We start from the raw sequence: 22,866 nt of genomic DNA on the forward strand, positions 1-22,866 counted from the left end.
TGTATTTATTCATACAGCATCTCAGCCCGCTTTATAATAAAAAAGACACAAAAATCTCATTTTGAGTTAAAACAACGGAACATTTTCCAGTCACTGCTTTGTCTCTGTGCAGAATCGGAGCTTTCTGTTGCAGTAGTGTGTGTTGAACAGCAGAGGTCCTCCTTGACTGCCACAGTGAAGCGCCGCTCACGTTGTCAAGGTAGTAGACTTCATCTCACTGCTTGGAGGCAGTTAGTCTTGAGGTGGAAATTTCCACTCCAGCCTCACTGGCATCGGACCAAAGGCCATGAAGATGTTTGAGAGGCAACTAAATGAAATATCAAAGAGCCTGCCACGCTGCAACTCTTTGGCTCTTGAAGGGAAAGATAATAAAGACGATGCGTTTCGCTGGTTAAATTCTTTAAAAAGTTTAAATTGTGCTACTTCTTTGCAACAGCAATTGAGCAAAAACAAGCGAAACTCTTACTGGAATTTTCACATTTGCTCGAAAGAAATGTGAAATTCAACAATCCCGGTAAAATGAGATGATCCCAGCTGAGTGACACTTGCTTCATAAAAGTTTAACAGTCCACAAAATATGTAATCAAGGTCTCTCCACTGCTGTGTGTGTGTGTGTGTGTGTGTGTGCCTGTGTGTGTGTGTGTGTGTGCCTGTGTGTGTGTGTGTGTGTGTGCCTGTGTGTGTGTGTGTGTGTGTGTGTGCCTGTGTGTGTGTGTGTGTGTGTGTGTGTGTGTGTGTGTGTGTGTGTGTGTGCGCGCACGTGTGTGTGTGTGTGTGTGTATGTGTGTGAATCTGAGACAGCATGATATATTTCACATATCCAGAGTTTATGTGTACGCATGAAACGAGGCCAACTGCCTTTTAATAAAGACACAGATGAAAATATCTCTGTTTTCACCGTCAACCTTTCCATGTCAATGCTATAGCGCCAGGGGTTGCTATGGAAACTACCAATTTTCACGCGCACCCCCCTTTAAAAAGAATATTTTTGCTTTTACTGGCTCCTGAAATCTTAGTTTGCTGTTTATCAGTGAGACAGGACACGAGTGAAGACATTCATCACGTAATGAAGAAGTGCTGACCTTTGTCAGCGAAGTGCTCTTGTCGCTTTTAACAGGACGTTACATCATCTGTGACCTTTGGGGACTGGAGGAAACAAAGGTCACAGACAACTTCCCCTCCCATCACCTTGAGTTACAAGGCATCCCATAACAACACGAGGAGTAAATCAACTACTGTCCTCCTCCATCACTGACCTGTTGAAACTATCCATGTGTAACCCCAAAATCCCCCCAAAACTGACAGTCTTGGGTGGGGGTGGGGGTGGGGGGCCTGAGACCACACCAAAAAAAGGCAGAAGCTCTCATTGCATTAGGGCTGGGATTAGGTGACTCGGCTGGGAACCGTAGGGTCGTCGGTTCGAGTCCCTGTGTGGACCATGAATGGGGTGCGGACTGGTGGCTGGAGAGGTGCCAGTTCATCTCCTGGGCACTGCCGAAGTGCTGTTGAGCAAGGCACCGCACCCCCAACTGCTCGGAGCGCCGATCCGTTGTCTTTGACATCTCTCCATTAATTGCATGTATATAGGTCCTGTTTGTGCATATGTGTGTGTATTTCAGGCCTGTGTGTGTGTAACGTGAATAATAATAATAACAGAGTGAAAAAAATGTATTTCCCCTTGCGGAAGAAATAAAGGAATTCTTCTTCTTCAATAAGCCAAATATATAGCAGCAGTTAAACGCATGCAATATTAATTTTTATCATTACTTTTCCTATTTATCCATATTTCCCAATTTGAAAAGGATTCAGGCATTACGTTATACAGCACTCAGCTTTGACCTTCTGTTTAGTGAAAGACATCATCAATCATCATCATCATCAATCATTGTAACATCATCTGTGCAATTAAATCACACAGAGAAGTTACAAAATACTGTTCAAAACACTACCAAGAGATTCAGGTGTGATTGCTCCATTTCCAGGGTTGAGGATAGGCGTCCAGTCCTCAGTACTGTGCCCCTGTCTCAGGCAGCACACGGCTGCACAGCTTGGTTGAAACAGCTAAAGGTGCGCAGTAACAACCTTGTATACTTTATCCTTGAGATTAGTTGTGCCTATACACTGCGTGTAGATGGATGTGGCCATATTTCTATGGGGGTATTCTCTGATTTCTTTCACTACAGCTCTAACATAGAAGCACTGACAACAAAGTAAAATGAACACATACGTATGTTCCTGTGCAGACGTACGCGGTAATGTTAACACTATGTCTTGACTGAGTTATTAAATCTAGGTTGTGACGGTGTAGTCAAAGATTCATTTCCACTGCAGTGGGCAATGCAGCTCCAATGTTTGAGGTATTAAAGATGCAAGTTTGTATCACCCCAAATCTCTAAGCGAGGCTCCCCTGCTCCTCCAGTCTGCATGTAGAAGTGTCCTTGGGCAAGACACTGAACACCAAATGGCCCCCGAAGGCTGTGCGTCTCATTGATTAGATTGTGCCCTAATTGATGAATCTAATCAATTAGACACAAGTGGGGCGGCACAGAACCAGGAAACCAGAGGGCTCCTGGTTTGAATCCCGGCTGGGGCCCTTCTGTGTGGAGTTTGCATGTTCTCCCCGTGTCTGCGTGGGTTTTCTCCGGGTTCTCCGGTTTCCTCCCACAGTCCAAAGACGTGCAGGTGTTCGGTTCATTGATGACTCTAAATCACCCGTAGGTGTGAATGTTTGTCTGTCTCTGTACGTCTCTATGTGTCCTGTGATAGACTGGCGTCCTGTCCAGGGTGGACCCCGTCTCACGCCCGATGTCAGCTGGGATCGGCTCCAGCCTCCCCGCAAAAAAACAAGCTTGACAACTTTTGGAATATTTGGGTCCCTTTCTATAAATTCCTGGAAAATTAAAACAGATGAAATGATGGACCGACTGATGTACTGACTTTTTACTTAATTTAGTATTGTGTGCAGATGTATATATTTATGTACTTAATCTTTGTATGTTACTTTGTGTGTACATAGATTATTATATATATATATCCCTTTTACTATGTATGGGAGGAGGTGGTGTTGTACTGTGTATAGTGTATTATTATTATTAAAGATAAAGGGAATTGTTGGGTCTCTGTCTCTGTGTCCTGAGATAACTTTTGTTATAATTTGGCACTATAAATAAAATTGAATTGTTTCAGTTCTATTGTTTGGTTTGTACGTGCTATTTTGTTGTGCTTTTTAGATTTTCTTGTTAAAAACAATGTTTTTTAAAAACCCTTTCAAAACCTTTTAACATAGACACAAACATAACATTACTCTTTCCTTCGACACATGATGTGACCTTTGACCTCGCTGCCTTTACACGAACAGTTGCCTTGAATGGATAAGTCACAATCCACGTCACATTTGAATATTTTATTAGATAAACAAAAATAGTTTTGGTTTTACAAGTCATACAAGGAAGTACACTGAGAACAGAACGCTTGGTAAAAGAGCCATTTTGAAATGGCAGAAAAACTACATGCAGAGAAATTCAACTCAGTTAAAAAAAACATGAATTTTTATTATCACCTGCTGCTTTTTGTAGAACTTCCCAGAATGGCCGATCCTCTGCGAATACAAACCACCGCTGTTGCCACTGAGCTAAACGGTTGTTCACTAACTGTGACCTGAAGAGCTTCTGCAGCCACAAGAGACGGTCAGTTGTTTCTTTCTAGCGTTTCAATAAAAATATATTCAGCGGATCAAACTCAACAACTACGGAAACGGGGAAAGCAAGCTCACATCAAAATCACTAGAAACATTAACACAAGAGGATCTTATCATTCAAATAAAAGGTCTTTACATAAAAAAAAAGAAAAGAGGAAAGAAATTGGCATCACCCTTTAAACAGAGCATTTTAATGACTAGCCATAATTTAAAAGACAGTTTATACCACGATGGATATCCATAGTTGGGAAAGAAAGGACTAAGACTTGCGTAATCCGCAAAGCAAAACAGTTATTCTGTGAGTTGTGAGTCATCTAAAGATGTCGCTCTACAAAAGTTAATTTTCTCTCTGTATAGAATATACAATTTGTAGCATGTTAACAACTAGTTAATAGGTAACATTTGCCTTGTAGGCTGTATAAGCTGGTGGAGTGACATTCTTCAAATAATCATTATAGAATATAGATTCTGATAATATCCACGCGGACACTTTGGTGCTTTCTGTGCTTTGACTAAAGAGCTGTTTCAAACACTACAATCAACTCTCTTGAAGTTCACATAATGCCCCTCTACATTGGCTTGAAACCTATTTTTTTTTTTTTGCAGTTCTGTGCATAAACTGCCAAACATGAGATCTTGAATTCTTCTTATGTGTCTTGAAACAACTTTCTTTTTGACCAAATCGAGAACTTCTGTACAAATTAAAAACGAGTCGATGAAATCCAGGATGTCGCTTCGAAAACAAAATGCTTGAAGACATTTTGTGTGTTTTTCGCATGAAGGAATGCATCAAACGGGCAGCAGCGTAAACGACGCCGGTGACATTACCAGGTGAGCGCGGTTGGGTTGCCCCGTTGCATCTGGTGATGGGGGATCTGCGTAGCTCGGTGTGCACCTCGTCTGACCTCGGGGGGGAAACCGGCCGGTGGCGAGACCTGGCTGACCCGCCGAGGCTTTTTTTTAATTTTTCATAATCTCTGTACTTTTCAGGAAGCACCTGGCTTTCTACTTCCTGTTCCTCTTCGTATGCTGGCTGTCATTGGCTGGCTTCACCCCGTGCACAAAAGCAACAACAAGCACAGTGCGTATGATACTTGAGTCTTCACATGCAAAGAGCACGAGGACAAGAGCGAAACTGGCATGCTCAAGCTGTTCCAATTCCCGGGGACACTTCTGAATGCAGCGTAAACCGGGCCTGAGTGAGCGGACACACACAAAAACAATCAAAGCAGTTTTTGTTCCAGAGTCTTTCTTTTTTTTTTCTTTTTCGATTTGCTGCAGCAGTTTGTAAACGACATTGTCTTCAGCTCGTGACCACAAACCGCTGCTACTACTAGGCTTTATGGCAGTAAATGTCCTTCAGTGCTTTCAGCTCTTCAATCAGGGTCTTGTTTTGGTTTTCCAACACAGCCACGCGGTTCTCCAGACATTTGACATACTCCTTCTTTTTCCTGCGGCACTCACGAGCTGCCTCCCTGGAGAGGAAGGGGGGGGGATATGTTAGCATTGCTTGATAAATTTGGCTCCAGACAAAATGAGCGCTATGCACAATCCAAGGGATGTTAATTCGAGGCTGTCAGGTTTTATTATTAAACTGCTTACACATCTCTGTCCACATTTTCCCAGGCAAACATTTGTCCGCCTGCTGCAGCGGTTCCTTGACCAATCAAAGGTGCACAGAAACATTTGACCATCTATAAAAGCAGTATGCTGCAGCTTTAACCTCCGCACTACTTGTGACTTGTTGCTCTGGCAACCGAAACAGTGTGAACGTCACCTGGCAGTCTGTCCCGACAGAGTCTCTTGATTTCAGTGCTTGAAGGAATCATTTAAAGCATGCTCGTACATGGTGACTTGATTCACTTCGGGGTTTTTTGTGACGTTTGGAGAAGATGTGCTCTTTCAAAATGACTGCAGGATAGAAAATAAGGCTCTCCCTAAATACTCGTGCTTGTACTGACATCCCAGTGACTGCATTTTTTAATTATGGTGCAAAGAACGTGAGCTTATTTTCTCTCCACTTCCATCTCTTGGCCCAGATCCTACCTGTTTTTCATCAGTCGCACCTCCCTCTTGCGGGTGATGTCTTCAGCGTGCTGTGGTTGGGGGTTCTGCATGGTGCCCGGGGAAGCAGCCATCACGATGCTGTGAGACAGGCCCGAGTTGGGCGAACGCAGCTGGTAGGCAGGTATGTCTCCTGTGGCAGCTATAGGGGGGAGCGAAACGGAAGCATTAGCACTCCAAGTCCTGTGACTTTAACATTTTCCCTTGTTTCTCTTTATAATAAACTTTTTTTTTCCAGATTTTTCCAGTTTTCCTTACTACCTACTGAATCAGTAGCATTTATTCGCATTTTCACCTTAAGAGTACAGTAAATGGGGCGCCTGTGGCTCAGCCGTTGGAGCAGGCGCCCCGGGTCACCACAACGGCCGAGGGTTCGACTCTGACCTGTGGCCTTTTGCTGCATGTCCCCTCTCTCTCTCTCTCTCTCCCCTGTTTCCTGTCACTCTTGAGCTGTCCTCAGAAATAAAAGCCATGAAAAAGGCCGTAAATCAGTACAGTAACCATGAAAGTTTATCACCAGAGGATGTTGGACAGTAACTGCAGCCAAGAGCGCTTATCCACTCTCTTTCCTGCCTTTAATTTCCTGAACAGGTTTGTTCTTAAATTACCTTTAAAAAAATGAATAGTTCCATTTGTGAGTCTGCACAACACGAAGGCGCGGAGTGAAAATCGTTTATTATTTTGTTCCTTACAGCTTGTCATGGCCAAGGCTGCAAAGAAGACCTTGTCTCCAGCGGCACAAGGAAGAATCTACACTGCAGTTCCTCGAATGGTCACACAGAATAGAACACAATAAAGCCCGACCCTGGAAAACTAATTTCTGCTCTTCAATTACTTCATTTGTGCACACACAATTTAAGATGAATCTCAAGTGCCTGAAACAGTAGAAACTGAGGTTTGTGTGGCTCTTCTAGTGGGCAGCACGGTGCTGTGGTGGTTCTGACTGGGCTGGGGCCCTTCTGTGTGGAGTTTACATGTTCTCCCCTTGTCTGCGTGGGTTTTCCTCCCACAGTCCAAACACATGCACATGTTAGGTTAATTGGTGACTAAAAAAACTGCCTGTAGGTGTGAATGTTTGTCTGTCTCTGTACGTCTCTATGTGTCCTGTGATAGACTGGCGTGCTGTCCAGGGTGTACCCCGCCTCACGCCTGATGTCAGCTGGGATCGGCTCCAGCCCCCCCGTGACCCTGATAGGGACAAGCTGTTGTAGATGGATGGATGGTGGCTCTTCTGGTCAGTTAGCCCCAGTGTGTAAGCAGCGGACTAGCAGCTAGCGTTTTGGAACTGATTACAAATCCATCATATTAATATTGTTAGGTTATCACATCATTTAATATTGTTTCAGTAATACTGTCCAGTTTTGGCTGCTATCAGTTCATTGCACATGCAACTGCAGAGCCTGAACAGTTAGTTAGCAGCCTGGGTTTCATGCAATTTAAGTTTTTAAGTTTAAATTTTGGAACATAATGTGTATATATTATTAATCTAGAGAGAACAGATTCCTGTTTAGTGTTCACAAAGGTCCTCCTGAGACTCGTCATTTGGTAATATCACCTGTGTGCGTGTTTGTGATGAACACTGTGTGCTACTGCTAATGTGCTGCTAATGTGCTGTTTGAGTTGAGTCATCTGCTGCTGCCTCTCGCCATTTCACACACACACACACACACACACACACACACACACACACACACACACACACACACACACACACACACACACACACACACACACACACACACACACACACACACACACACACACACACACACACACACACACACACACACACACACACACACACACACACACACACACACACACACACACACACACACACACACACACACACACACACACACTTTCTGTGTCATTGTGATAACAGAGTGACTCGCTCTGTGCTGACGTCAGTGTGTGCGTCTCACTCGCCCGTTTTGCATTCTCTCTTCCCCGCCTGGCCTCTGTTCCAGGAAACTGGAGTGACGTCAAACTGACGACTATCTTAACCCCCCCTCCTCTGCCACCCGCCCCTTGACTTCTTGCCCCCACTCCTTGCTTTTCTGCCCGACAGCCACACACAGACTTTGTGTACGTGTGATTGAGTGTGAGTGTGAGTGTGTCTGTGTCTGTGTGTGTGCGTGTGTTTGTGTATAACACAGGCAGGAACAAACTTGAGCAAACTACACAAACGCTGGTTAACCTTCTTTTTTTTAAAACTGTCACAGTGCTTTTCCTGTGGTTAAACAGGAAGCTGCCCAATCTGTGTGCATGTCTCCTCCTCAATTTCACAATGTGTGAAACAGATTTAAAAGTCATTTCATAATTATTTCTCTGTGAGAAAAAGTTCTTATAGTTAGATCAATAAAACCACAAAAGTCCACTTATTTGCAGGTGTAACCTTAGACACCCTTCAAATGCAGAGCTGACAGTACATGCATACATATCTCAAGAGTAAAAGAAAACACACACACCCACACACACACCACGTACAAAACATATATGAGAGAAACTCTACCTGACTCAGTCTCGTCCCCAGTTACAGCCATCTCTTGTTTCCAATAATCCAGCACCACGGCAGCACAACACCTCACCACAGGAACACTCTTCTACCCTTATTCCTTCTTGCTCTACTAGGACCTCTCTTTCTCCTTCTCCCTTTTCCCTCTCAGCTCTCTCTGCAATAGAGTGGTCACCCGTCAACTTTGCAGCCCGATTACAATTACAGGCATTGACATCACAATGACATCACTCCTGCCCGCTGAAGTCAGTAGAACACCCTGGATTAGAGTTCCTCCCACCCTCCCCCCTGCGGATCAGAGCGATCAGACGGTGGAGTAGAGAAACATAATGTGAGCTGGGCGGGCAGGGAGGGAGGGAGGGGGAGCTGAAGGGAGGGGTGGTAGTGGAGGGGTTGTATTTTTAGCATGAGTGACGCAACTAGAGAGACGCTCAACAAACAAGAGGATATTGTGTCCCAAGTGGCTGCCGAGCAAACTGTTGAGCACCCTGGTTGGAGTTATATTGTGTGTGTGTGTGTGTGTGTGTGTGTGTGTGTGTGTGTGTGTGTGTGTGTGTGTGTGTGTGTGTGTGTGTGTGTGTGTGTGTGTGTGTGTGTGTGTGTGTGTGTGTGTGTGTGTGTGTGTGTGTGTGTGTGTGTGTGTGTGTGTGTGTGTGTGTGTGTGTGTGTGTGTGTGTGTGTGTGTCTTAAAAGAAGGTAGGAGGGAGGACAGAGAAATATAGGAAGAGGTTTTACAGTATTTGTTTAAGGCAATCACATTTCCACAACTCGTAAGGCTGAAAGCACAACGGCGATTTAACGAAGCCTGTCAAAAGATAAGATTTGCTGTGGGGAATGTCCTCTGACACACAGGAAGTTGTTACAGCAACAGCAGAGTTTTGACGCAGCTGAAAAAACTGATTAGAGCTAATGTGCTAATGTGGTAAAAGTCAACGGTGCCTTTGATTACAATGCAAAACCTGAAACCCGAACAGATGCTGACAACAAGCATATATGCTTCAAATAACCACTTTACTTAATGAAACATGCTTTAATAATTACAATAATTTAATATCCTCGCATGTGCATATGCTTGTGATGCTGCTTTTTCATATACTACTGGAAATAGGGCTGCAACTAAAGATTATTGCCGTTAATAATTAATCTGTTGATCATTTTCCTGATGAACTGATTGAATGTTTGGTCTGTAAAATGTCAGGAAATTGGAAAAAATGTCGATTTGTGTTTCTCAAAGCTCGAGATGACGTCCTTGAATGTCTCGTTTTGTCCACAACTCAAAGATATTCAGTTTACTGTCAGAGAGGAGGAAAGAAACCAGAAAATATTCGTTCAGTTTATCACTCACACTATGACTCTCAAATACTTGCTGATTAATTTTATAGTTGACAACTAATTCATTCAATAATCGTCGCAGCTTTTAGTTAGAAAACTCCAATATCTGGGGTCTCCATTTATAAACTGTTTTGAAGGAAACACAGACCCATAAGAGAAACAATTACCGTATTCTACGCACTATAAGTTGCACCTAAAAACCTTCAAATGTCTCAAAAGCCGACAGTGCGCCTTATAATCCGGTGCTCCTTATATAAGGACCAATATTGAGCCACAACAGGTCTCACAACTACGGTGAGCAGCCGCCGACTCTATTTTCCCCCGTAGAAGAAGTAACGCGCGGTGCATGTTGAGATATACGACTGCGCGAAGCGTGCCGTTTCATTTCCATGTGTGTGTTTGTGTAAAGAGCCCAAAATGGCTCCTGTTAAGAGACACGCTTACGACGCAGAGTTTCAACTCAAGGTCATTAGTCACGCAGTAGAACACGGGAATAGAGCAGCAGCCAGAGAGTTTAACATGAACCAATCAATGGTGCAGAAGTGAAGGAAGCAACAAGAAGACCTCCCCTGACTGTGTCGTTGACATTCCCTTTAGCGCAGCTTCATCTAATGGATGCAGAACGTGACCCCAGCCTCGACTGTAGCGTCTGTTCTATGCGCCTTATAATGCTGTGCTCCTTATATATGAACAAAGTTTCAAAATAAGCCATTCATTGAAGGTGCGCCTTATAGTGTGGTGCGCCTTATAGTGCGGAAAATACGGTGAACAGATTTTTATGTAGATAACACTGTCACATCCGTACCATGCCCCAGGATGTTTCACGGCTAAAGTCTTGTTCGTTTGACCAGTGTGAGTGCAACCGTTGCCGGTCACGGCCCGTTTGGGATAGGTGGGCTTTTATACAGCACGTCTGCACAAGTACGAGCACGAGCGTGCGCACGTGTACGAGCACGAGGCCTACGGCGGTTCTGACGTCATTTTATGTGCGCCTGTTGGGACATAGAAAAAAGGACAGACCATGCGCGGACATTTAAAACAATGGCGGTGAAAGGTTCACGTTGGTGTGATGCGGAGGTGGAGTGTTTACTGCAGATTTGGTTGATGAAAATATTCAAAAACAGTCGGACAAGACGCACAAAAACTCTGAGGTCTACGGAAAGATTTATAAACAAAGAGACGCATCGCGATGACATCAATCAATGCCTGTGACGTGTTACTGCGTGAGGACGTATGGACAGGCAAGAAGCATTTGCCGAGGCCCAGGTAGTGTGAGTACAAACGGACCTGGCCCGCGGGGGGAGAGGGAGGGGGGGACAAGTACCCTAAAGCACGGGGCACGGTATGGATGGACAGCGTGAGTGCACCCTTAGTATTAGTACTGTGAGCATAACCCCCCTTCACACATGCACTGCAAACATGACATAATCGAGACATTACCCTGCGGATTGATGGCTGTGGCGCTCTAGCAACGGTCTGTTACACAACAATAACATGATCCCAATTGAGTATTCAGCTAAGCCCTGTAATACGCAAGTGAGAACACATCTGACACAGAGAATCTTCTGTTGTGTGAAAGGGAAACACCGGAGTCCCCTGGCAATGTCTGGAGTTCATATAAGAGAACAGCTATAATGTGCCGAGCACATACTGCTTCTTTAAAGTTTTACCAACTAGTCCTCCTGGTTTCTCAAGTAGACCAACCTTCCATTGTGCTCAGACATGTCCTCGTTCCCACCCATTTCTGAGATATGCCAGTAAAAGGATGACTCCATACAACGACAAAGCAGCGCGCAAGAGCAGACAAGCCCATTCGCAGCTGATCACCAAAAACATATCAGAAAAGAAACAGAGGGCTCTCTTTTCGCTGAGTGACGCCATCGACTTTCCCGTCCAAATGGCAGAGAAAGGAGTTCATTTGGACCCAGAAAAGCTTTGCTGTTCGATCTGTCTGGATCCACTGAAGGATCCGGTGACTAATCCCTGTGGACACAGCTACTGTGTGAGCTGTATTAAAGGCTTCTGGGATGAAGAGGATCAGAAGAAAACCCACAGCTGCCCTCAGTGTATGGAGACCTCCACTCAGAAGCCTGTCCTGCTGAAAAACACTACCTCAGCTGATTTAGCGCAGGAGCTGAAGAAGACTGAATCCCAGGCCGCTCCTGCTGACCGCTGTTTTGAAGAACCTGAAAGTGTGCCCTGTGATGTGAGGTGTCAGGCTTCTTACTGTGAGTACCAACTCCAGCTTCACAAAGAATCCCGTACACTTAGAAAACACAAGCTTGTCAACCTCACCGAGACGCCTCGGGAGAACATTTGCTCTCGTCATAACAGGGTGAGGAGTGTTTTCTGTCGTACTGATCAGCAGTGTATCTGTAATCTCTGCTCTGCGGATGAACATAAAGGCCACGACACAGTCTCAGGTGCAGCAGAAAGAAACGAGAGAGAGAGAGAGCTGAAGGGAAGTCGACAAAACATCCAGCAGGGAATCCAGGACAGAGAGAAAGATGTGAAGCTGCTTCAACAGCAGGTGGAGGCTATCAATGACTCCGCTGATAAAGCAGTGAAGGAGAGTGAGAAGATCTTCACTGAGCTGATCCGTCTCATGGAGAAAAGAAGCTCTGATGTGAAGCAGCAGGTCAGATCCCAGCAGAAAAGTGAAGTGAGTCGAGTCAGAGAGCTTCAGGAGAAGCTGGAGCGGGAGATCACTGAGCTGAAGAGGAAAGACGCTGAGCTGGAGGAGCTCTCGCACGCAGCGGATGACGCCTATTTTCTACAGAGCAAGACTTCGTTCGCTGGTCTTGATGAATCCGCACACTCACCGACCTCCAATGCCCCCCCTGTTCAGTACTTTAAAGATGTGACGGCGGCTGTGTCGGAGATGAGAGAGAAACTCCGTGTGATTCTTCACGAGGAACGGCCAAAGGTGGCACGGGCCGTGACTGAAGCTGATGTTTTATTGACACCTCCACAGCCCAAGACCAGAGCCGAATTCTTACAGTATTCATGTCCAATCACCCTGGATCCAAACACAGTGCACACACACGTGTTGTTATCCGGGGGGAACAGAAAGGCAACACTGGTGAAAAAACCTCAACTTTATCCCTGGCACCCGGACAGATTTGCAGAAAGGTGGCAGGTGCTGAGCAGAGAGGCTCTGACCGGACGTTGTTACTGGGAGGTAAAGAGAAGCGGGGTGGAAGTTTTCATAGCAGTCGCATATAAGGACATCGGCAGAACAGGGCCTTTTGATGCATGTGCGTTTGGAAACAACTGCAAGTCTTGGGGGTTAGCTTCTTACAAAAACGGTTATCATTTCAAACACAGCAACATCAAAACATCTGTCTCAGGTCCTCTGTCCTCCAGAATAGGAGTGTACCTGGATCACAGCGCAGGTGTTCTGTCCTTCTACAGCGTCTCCGAGGCCATGACTCTCCTCCACGGAGTCCAGACCACATTCACTCAGCCTCTCTATGCTGGATTTTGGCTTCCAAATACCAAAGGAGACACAGTTGAGTTGTGCTCGATGAGATAGAGGTCGAAGCAGAGGACATGGCCCTTCAAAACGACTGATACGCTTTTGTGCGAGAACAGTATTATCGGCAGCATGAGTCAAAACACAAACAAAAATACAGCTTATTTATTTTTATTTCTTACATTTGCTTTAACAGGCTGCAACCGTAATGTGCGAACTCTCTTGAAATACTGTGGGAAATGTCTTTTTCTCCCAGACCTGGTTGTTTTTCCAGAAAATAACCGCAAGGTGAAAATGTATTATGTGCTAAAAATTGTCAGCCGCTCAGAGTTGACTTCTGGATTTAAGTTATCGATACAGTATGCTTATTTGTTCACATTTCATGTGTGTATTTTATTATATTGTATTATTATATGTATATTCCTGTTCTGTTATTCAGCATGATATCCGCTCCAATAAGGTCGTTGTGTTATTATGATTTCGGTGACGCTTCTCCAAAAAAAATCCAATTTCCTGACTGAGGCTATATGTCACGATCAAACCAAAGCCCCTCCACACATGCACCGCAAACCTGACCCGGCGGGACATTAAACACACTTTACCCTGCCAGCTCGCCCAGAATAAAGACTGTATAATGTCTGATTGAGCCCTTGTGTCAGCGAATACAGCTGCTCATCAAGTGTTCACAGCGAGCGGTTGGGCGTTATTGATGTTTCTCATCAAACCCGTAACAAAACAAACCTCTGAGGGTGAAGGAGACGGGTGATTTACACAAAGACATCAACCGAATCGTCTAACTGGAGAGATTTGGGAAGTCTATAAGAACCAACGGAAAAATCATTATTGCAAATTCAAGGAACAGCAAGAGACTCTGCTGTTTGTGACCAAATTACGAACCTCCTGTGCATGACCACAGTGTAACCTGCATCATTAAAACACAATCTGTTACTGTACTGTATACTTTTCTAGTAAGCTATACCAATAAACAACATGTGCGGTTGCGAGTACTCCTGATGTGATGTAATTACTTTAAAGTATTTTTAAAAAAAGAATAATACAAACAATTTTAACTGTTTAGCTTAACTGATAGTATCAGTCTGTCTAAATGTTTATTGTCAGTTACCGGTTCATTATTAAAGATGCAGTCGGCAAGTCTTGCAGATCGAGTCGAGTCAAATTTCAAATTTTTACAACTCTCACGCCCCTCCCCCTCTACCACTGAGCTCTTCCGCTCCCTCCAATCGAGTACCTGTCAGTGCACGGGTGTTCACTCGTATCTCATTGATAAACAGCATGGGGTACAAGCTACACAGAGGCAGGCTGGCTGACTTACTCATAGATAGCAACTGCTAATGTCATCGCGTCATCGTGTGCCTGTGATATTGTAATATGCGCGAGGTGGGATCTGTGGCGCGTGCACGAACTGTGAACTGTGCTGAGTGGACAGGGTGGTGTGGGCGCGGTGGGTTTTTGCAAAATAAAAAGCAACTAAAACCGACTGTTGTTCTATGGGAGCAGAGTGTCGGCTTCAGTGAATACGATCGAACAAACGTTGCCGACTGGGACTTTAAAATCCCCGCTCCTGATGTGTGCTGCATGTGTGAAAGGGAAACTCCAGATTATGTCCACACCTGATTCTCCTGACATTGCCTGGAGTTCAAATGTGAAAAAAACGGCTCAAGTCTCAACAAGAACGGTTAGCTGTTGGAGAAACCATCCCAGAACCAAAAAGGGCACCGACCCATCCCTTTTCTTTCCACAGCGCAGTCTGTGGCAACATGGACGAGACGTAAACTGGCTAATGATGTGATTTCTATTTCATTTTTTGCTCTCCACACGATCCCTGTTCTCCTGTTGCCTTGTAATCACAGCGATATACAGCCCTCACCTGCACTCTGAGGGTGCTGATGGGGACAAAAGGATGGGGACAAAAGAGCGTGTACGTGTATCTGTGATATTACTCCATCAGCATTTATTAAGTCTCACTGACTCAATACGAACCATAATAAAACGTGTTGAAGCAATCAAGAGTTGAATTCATAGTTTCCTTTCAAACAAAGACACCTGGCATTTAGAGCACCTGTTCTTATTAAATGTCTGGTGCTAGTACACATGCATACTTTATTTTATTAAAATGCCATACTGAGACTTGTTTACAGCTAAGAGTGAACTTCAAAGGTGTTTCGGACCTGCTGGTAACGTACTGATGCCAGGACAGTCTCCCCAGGGTCGTGGGTGTACCCTGTTTAACACAATCGTTTCTACGTCTCAATCCCATGATTTTAATTGAGGATTCACATGTTACATTTGCTTTGCACAGATTGTCATTTTAGCCTCAATTCATTCTTTTTTTAATGTCACTGTATGTTATTCATCATACTAAGATGACCTGGATATTACCACCTTCCTTTGCGACACAACTCCAAATTTCCCAGACGCGTACACATGAAGTTTCGAGAATCGGTTGAACCCTACCTTGGACGAGCACCTGTTCTCCCTGAATGTAGAACTGCTGCGGAGAGTCTCCGGGTTGGGCTGCACACTGCAGGATCGTGGCGCCAAGCTGCGAGGTGGCAGAGCTGGCCACCATCATGGTCTGGGCCCCCTGAAGGGCTTCGACTTCGGGGCTGGTCAACTGGATAGCCCTCCCCTGACTGATCGCAACTGTATGGGGTGAGAAAGTCAGTGATAACTAGCCTGCAGTATAAATGAGACGGAGTAGCAAAGTTTGAGTTTTGTTATGTCAGGCAGCCAGGGTTAAAAGAAGCGGGACATGACTGATAGTTGGAACACGTTCTAATAGTTGAATCTTGAGTAAAGACAATGAGAAACTATGATGGGAAAAGATTGGGTATATTTGAAGCTGCAGTTTCGAAACAGTAAAAATAAAAATAAAAAACAGAATTTGAAGCAGAGTGAGACCTCTTCTCGCAGCTCCCCCTCTCTCCACTCTGTCCTAAGCCAATAGGAACGCTCCCATTCTCTCTCTCTCCCTGTGAAAGGACCTGTGATTGGCCAAAGTCTCCTACCCCAGGCTACATTTTCTAAAGCCTGAAAACAGAGCAAAGCAGAGCGGCACGAGTCCAGTCTTCTCTCAGAACACTTGAATTACAAAGTGATGAAAGATTATGGATTTTTTTGCCCGACATCAGCAAAAATAAACCGCCTTCCCCCAGGTTACAGTGAACAGTACAAGACTGTGTTTATAAACACTTTATAATACAATTCAATTCACTTTGATTTACAGTGCCAAATCATAACAAAAGTTATCTCAGGACACTTTACAGAGTAGGTAAAGACCACACTCTATGACTTATTTATGATTTACATAGACCCAACAATTCCCCCGTAGAGTGACTAAATACGTCCTGCTGCAATGCTCCATGGGAGTTATAAGAGAAGTAAACCACAACTCCCATGGAGCATTGCAGCAGGACATATTCAGTCACAGGGCTTAAAATGATGTTCCTGCACAGCTAATCAACAGCCACACTTGTTGGTTCCTGATTGACACAACGACGCTTTACGAATATGCCGGAGCTTGGATTTGTGCTTCTGGTTATTCTCCATGCTCCCCACGGCAACCATACTGAGGCACCTGTTGTACTTGAAGCCATTAATGACACTTAACTGAAACATTTGATGAAGCCCACAGTTTATTGGTGTTCACCATTGAGCTGTGGGCGGCATCAAACGTTAAACTTCCGTCCGCTTTGCTACTCCATACAGGAAAATGAAATATTTACACGGACACGGCGTGGGACAAAACAACCCTAAAGTACGTTTTAGAGAAGTAAAGTGATAGGCTCGAGTGATAGGCTGGTCCAGGTTCAGCTTATATCCCTGCTCATGTGTGTACTGACTGTATTGTCCTGAGCTGGTCTGGTAGATGGAGGTCGGCACTGACACAGCACTGGAGACCGCCACCTGCTCCTCCGTGTTCTCCTCATCGATTTTAGGAACTGCCGGCGAATCCGATGCGAGCTCATTGAGAATTTTTCTGCGAGAGAAGAGCGTTCGATAAAGGGATTCCACGCGGACAGTTCGGCATTATCGCACTTTTACACACTTCATAATGTTTATCATTCTTTAACGTTGACGTCGTCTCACCTATAAGACGGACGCCGGGAGAGAAGCTGTCTCTTCTGGGTGTCCGTGACTGACACGTCGTCTTCCAGCTCTGCTACACTGGCAATCTGTCGTAAACAAGCAGTATTTTTAAAGTATGAGTAATCTATAATGTAACATTTTGGCAACATCTTTGGTGTTAAGTGTTATTACTGAGGGGGTGCTGCTCTGCGTACACAGGCGTTTGTGAGTAAACTGGGATGTGTTTGATACAACTCGTTGTGAAAGAGGATCAAATCGAAGGAGGGATTTAGGCTGAGTTTATACTGAGCCAAGATCTTTTCAACACATAAAATGTCTCAACAGAGAGATCGATCTACTGTGTCATTACTGGTGAATGTGTGAGCAAACACCCGCCTTTCTCCGAGCGGGATTTCACTGCAGCAAGAATAAACAGGTCGACTTTTTGTTACCCAAATGTGTTGGGATAATATAACAAACGTGAACTTGACCTGGTTAAGCTTTTATGACTCACCCCGGTGCGTAATGATTGTTGTCTTATCAACACAAAGGCTGTTTTAGTTCTGTCTGAGGACAATGTCAGCGCCAGACAAAGGGACAAGTCTGATTTATGCCAGGTTAAACAGGGGCATGTCCGTGTCTATTTATTAATAACTACGGGGGTGGAATTCAGGCTTATGCGTATTAAGCTTATGCCCATCAAATCAAGTTTATTAAAGCAGCAAAATGACTTCATCTGACATATTTCTGCTGCTGTTCACATGGTTTTCAGTCTTGCATCCGTCTCCAGATGTTTGGATAAGCAAAAATAGAAAAACTTTTAAAGTCCCCCCCCAATTGAAAATGTGTTTTTCTCATGTTGATGTCCCCTGAAACGAACTTGACTGAACTGACTTGTATCTGAGCAAAGTTTGTCACCACAGAGGTGTTTTCATATTGCTCTCCTGAAGGAGGAGATGTCTGTGCACTTCCCTGGAATCTGGGATTCAAGAGTGTCCCAGGAAAGCTTTAGTCGGAACGTCACACATCGTACACCAATGGCTATCTAATATGGGAAACACTGTTTGACGGGGTAACGACTTTGAGACAACACCGGCATCTGACTCTCACCTGGACAGTCTGGACTTGTGGTGACTGTATGACAGAGGTCTGAGGGGCCTGGATGACCCCTTGGATCTGCATCGTCTGACCGTCACACAGCTGGACGATGGTCACACCAGGAGACCCTCCTGCCACCGATACCTGCAGGCACCAATCGAGACAATCGCGGCAAAATCCAAAAATGGAAAAATGACTTTAAAGCAATATCATAATGTGTGGTTACACATTACAGCAACTGTAACAAAACTGTAACAAGCGGCACTGATCCCCGCTGTACCTGTATGTGTGTGTGTGTGTGTGTGTGTGTGTGTGTGTGTGTGTGTGTGTGTGTGTGTGTGTGTGTGTGTGTGTGTGTGTGTGTGTGTGTGTGTGTGTGTGTGTGTGTGTGTGTGTGTGTGTGTGTGTGTGTGTGTGTGTGTGTGTGTGTGTGTGTGTGTGTGTGTGTGTGTGTGTGTACCTGAGGATGGGCTGCAGGAGATAGACTGTCTTCACTGTGGTCCTCCTCTCCATCTGACCCTGACTCGTTTAAACTGCTGTCCAGCTGAGGCGAGACTGAGGTATCCATCACCTCGACAGACACACAAGCAGATCATTATTAGAAGCACTGCAGAGGCGGACAATGACCCCCCTTATATTTTCTTCTCCAGTACCATTATTACAGATCACAGACAAATAATTGTCTTTTCATGCGATACTGAACTCCTCCCAGGACTACTTGGACACAGTATTTCCTCTCGCCCCCCTCTGATAAGGCGGCTGTATTGACCATAGCTACATTACCTGCAATAATCCTGGATTGTCTTTGTTTTCTAAGTCGTTTGCCACCTCTAATTATTTATCGCTGGCTGTTTTAATGGAGAGCTTCATTGTCACATGGAAGGTTTAAACGCTGTTTCTACAGACCAAGAATGAAACACAGGTTTACAGTGGTTTTAAAGTCTGAAACTAAATGTGGGGCGGCAGTAGCTCAGCCCATAGGTGACTTGGCTGGGAACCGGAGGGTCGCTGGTTTGAGTCCCTGTGTGGACCATGAATGGATGGTGGCTGGAGAGGTGCCAGTTCATCTCCTGGGTATTACTGAGGTGCTGTTGAACAAGGCACTGAACCCCCAACTGCTCGGGGCGCCTGTCACTGGCAGCCCCCTCGCTCTAACATCTCTCCTTAATTGCATGTATAGGTCCTGTTTGTGCATGTGTGTGTATTTCGGGCCTGTGTGTGTAACATGAAAATTAATACTAGAGTGAAAATTTAATTTCCCCATTGCGGGATAAATAAAGGAATTCTTCTTCTTCTTCTTCTAATACAGTACAGCAGACTCCATGGTCTCAGATCTCTGTTGGCAATGCCTGTTTATCCATCTTGTGACAAATAAGCCTCCCATCCATTTCTTATGCTCATCAGAGATGATAAACACATGTTGAGTTGAAAGACTGATGATCAAACAGACCTGACTGACGTCAACAGCCAGCGTAACAGATACCAGCAGATTATAGTTCAAATATTCCCCAAACTTTCACAACAGGGTCTTTATTTGATAACGATCTGTTCCAAAGCACTATCTCGGGTTAATGCTGTTTATTGTCTGAAACGTCTGATTTGGAAGTCTTCTCATAAATCAAAGAGATTAAAGCCTAATTTGATCCTGGAAATCCCCAAAGTATAACTCTTAAAAGAACTACTGCAGAAGTGTACACTGATGTTTAAGTTCACTAAATATGACTCTCCAAATGTAAACATATTTCCCACTTTTCTTATCTGTGTCTTTCAAGCAACATGTAGCTTATTATACCTTGATTTTTAAAAAATGTAACAAACTCACAGTTTGTCTGCATAACCCCTAATGTTATGTTTAAACCATTTTATTTTGAAAGGTAAATACTTTTATCAACGCAGTCTTTAAATGAAGAAAGTGTATATTTCAGATGAATGCGGAACACAAATTGAAGCATTGATAATTGTCTTATATGCATTGTTTTATTTTGAAGTGGCCGATATCCATTGTAGTCGCTCCTTGACGCAGAGCTGTAAACTTAGATGAAACGGCGCCGCTGCCAGCGGAGCACACTGACATCATCTCTTACTCCATGTTGCTCGGCTACTTATCATCCTCTTCCCGGAGCAAAGTTTCACTGCGGACGTGTTTGCACATTGTCCCCCCGACTCTGCCCCGCGGTCGTTTAGCAAAAAGGTGACGGCTTTGCAGTGACTTACCGAAGTTTTACGTAGGCTGACTCGTCACTAATTACAGCATGGGTGGACGGTCTGTGCCCTCGCTCACGTAGTTGCACGTCAGCGCTGATGATGCTGTGCCGAAAATGTCGCCCGACGAGGCGGTTTAACGTCGAAGAGTATCGAGGTGGAGCGAGATGATTCCCTGCCGCGTTTTTAGATGGGAATCCTAGATTTGCGGAAACTCTCGCGAGACTCGCTTCCCAACCCCCTAAACAAACGCTAACCGTTGGATTTCGCTGCCTAACCGTGACCACCTAAACGTAACCACTCGAGTTCAATGCCTAAACGTAACCATCTAACCTTAACCATTCAATGTTGGTGCCTAACCTTAACAATCTCGCGAGACCTTCGCAAGCCTGGGTTACCATTTAGAGACGACCGTTATTCCATCCCACCTACTTCCGCGTTCGCTTAGTTCGCTATGAACGACCAGCAGCCCAAATCTTCTAAATGTGTAATAATACGACTTTTACAGCTGCATAGCACATACGTTTTTAGTAAATGTAAGTGTATTGAAATTGTAGGTATAAAGACATTCTGCCCTGGTTGCTTTTACTCTGTTGGCTGTTTGAGTTATCCTAAAAGAGTTCACCAAAACAATGTGCAACATGTGTGCTTGTTAGTAAAAAAAAAATGACGGATATTAAGTCTACTCCAGGAAGAGAAAGTATAGATACTTAAATAAATGTCTTATCCCGTGTCTATAAAGCTAAAGCTGGGTATTTTATAGCTAGTGTCACACACGGACAAAGCCATTGGAAGAACGGAACAGGATTCAAGTTGCAATAAAAATCAGATGGTCGACTAGCAAATTTAATATTAATTTGGGAGGTTTGTGCAGTGGTTCACATGGTGTCCCACATGCTCACAGACCAGAGTAAGGTTGCCATCTGCTGGCTGAGGAAAGCAACAAGAACACTTCTTAAAAACATACATTTTTCCTCTCATTTAGGCTGACATGGGCCTAAAAATGTTCAAGTATTTTATATTTTGAACATAAATAATAGTAATTGTGTACATGTAGAATAACTCTACATCTTTGTCTTAAACACATTAGCTGCAGTGAGCATTAGATAAAGTTAACTGATACCTCTGGCACCTGGCACCTCTAAATCAGAGGCCATGGCTCTCAGCAGGAAACCGGTGAGTTGCTTACTCCAGGTAGGGAATGAGTCCTTACCCCAAGTGAAGGAGTTCAAGTACCTCGGGATCATGTTCACGAGAGAGGGGACGATGGAGCGTGAGTTTGGCCGTAGAATCGGAGCAGCAGGGGCGGTGCTGCAGTCGCTCTACCGCACCGTTGTGACGAAAAGAGAGCTGAGGAAGGCAAAGCTCTGGATCTACCGGTCAATCTTCATTCCTACCCTCACCTGTGGTCATGAAAGCTGGGTCATGACCGAAAGAACGAGGTCGCGAGTACAAGCGGCCGAAATGTGTTTCCTCAGGAGGGGGGCTGGAGTCTCCCTTAGAGAGAGGGTGAGAAGTTCAGCATCCGTGAGGAACTCGGAGTAGAGCCGCTGCTCCTTTGCGTTGAAAGGAGTCAGTTGAGGTGGTTCAGGATCATCTGGTAAGGATGAACCCTGGGCGCCTCCCTAGGGAGGTGTTCCAGGCACGTCCAGCTGGGAGGAGGCCTCGGGGAAGACCCAGGACCAGGTGGAGAGATTATATCTCCACACTGGCCTGGGAACGCCTCAGGATCCCCCAGTTAGAGCTGGTTAATGTGGCCCGGGAAAGGGAAGTTTGGGGTCCCCTGCTAAAGCTGCTGCCCCCACGACCCGACCCCGGATAAGTTGATGAAGATGAGATGAATGAGATGAGAGGATGATGATGATGATACCAGATCTCTATAGGAAATGACCAGTCAAAGAGCACCAGGTCTTTACTTCTGAGGAATCCTTATCCTCAACACTAGCCCACTCTGCAACGATGCTCATCTAGGTAACAAACCCGTCATTCTTGAGTTTCTATATTAGAAGATCATACAGACTTTAACCGGCATTACACAAAGTCTACATCTTCATCAACATGACTGAATTGGAAATGCACAGTCTAAGGACTATGATTATTAAACAGGAAAAACGAATAAGAAGCTTAGAGGCCCTTGCTTTGAATGACTTCAGCACATCTGCGCCCACAGGACATCACTAGTGACATCAGCAGTGTGAGAAACGAGTGATGTCCTGTGGGCGCAGATGTGCTGAAGTCATTCAAAGCTGTGGCCTCTACACTTCCTGTTCATTTTTTAATCCTAGAGAAGAAAACACCTTTAGAAATCTTCTCTTCTGATACAATGGTTACTGTTCACTGATTTTGCTCTCTGTTATTTTCACTAAATAAAGGTTTTTTTTGAAGAATTGT

The 22,866-nt window shown here is 44.7% G+C and overlaps 2 protein-coding genes across 2 annotated transcripts; one reads left to right on the forward strand and one right to left on the reverse strand.

Annotated features, from left to right (window-relative positions):
* Positions 1-3,388: 3,388 nt before the first annotated feature.
* Positions 3,389-20,574, reverse strand: LOC310957828 (cAMP-responsive element modulator-like). Its single transcript, XM_083928562.1, has 8 exons — positions 20,488-20,574; positions 18,734-18,844; positions 18,286-18,417; positions 17,197-17,282; positions 16,950-17,086; positions 15,562-15,750; positions 5,744-5,903; positions 3,389-5,172 (listed from the first exon to the last, which is right to left on the reverse strand). The coding sequence occupies exons 2-8, from the start codon at positions 18,839-18,841 to the stop codon at positions 5,031-5,033; spliced, it is 954 nt and encodes a 317-aa protein (XP_083784688.1). The 5' UTR covers positions 18,842-18,844; positions 20,488-20,574; the 3' UTR covers positions 3,389-5,030.
* Positions 11,438-14,999, forward strand: LOC310957827 (tripartite motif-containing protein 16-like). Its single transcript, XM_083928561.1, has one exon. The coding sequence runs from the start codon at positions 11,509-11,511 to the stop codon at positions 13,144-13,146; it is 1,638 nt and encodes a 545-aa protein (XP_083784687.1). The 5' UTR covers positions 11,438-11,508; the 3' UTR covers positions 13,147-14,999.
* Positions 20,575-22,866: the final 2,292 nt, after the last annotated feature.

This window comes from Echiichthys vipera, assembly GCF_963691815.1.
Source record: "Echiichthys vipera genome assembly, chromosome: 15".
In the NCBI taxonomy this organism is placed as follows: Eukaryota; Metazoa; Chordata; class Actinopteri; order Perciformes; family Trachinidae; genus Echiichthys; species Echiichthys vipera.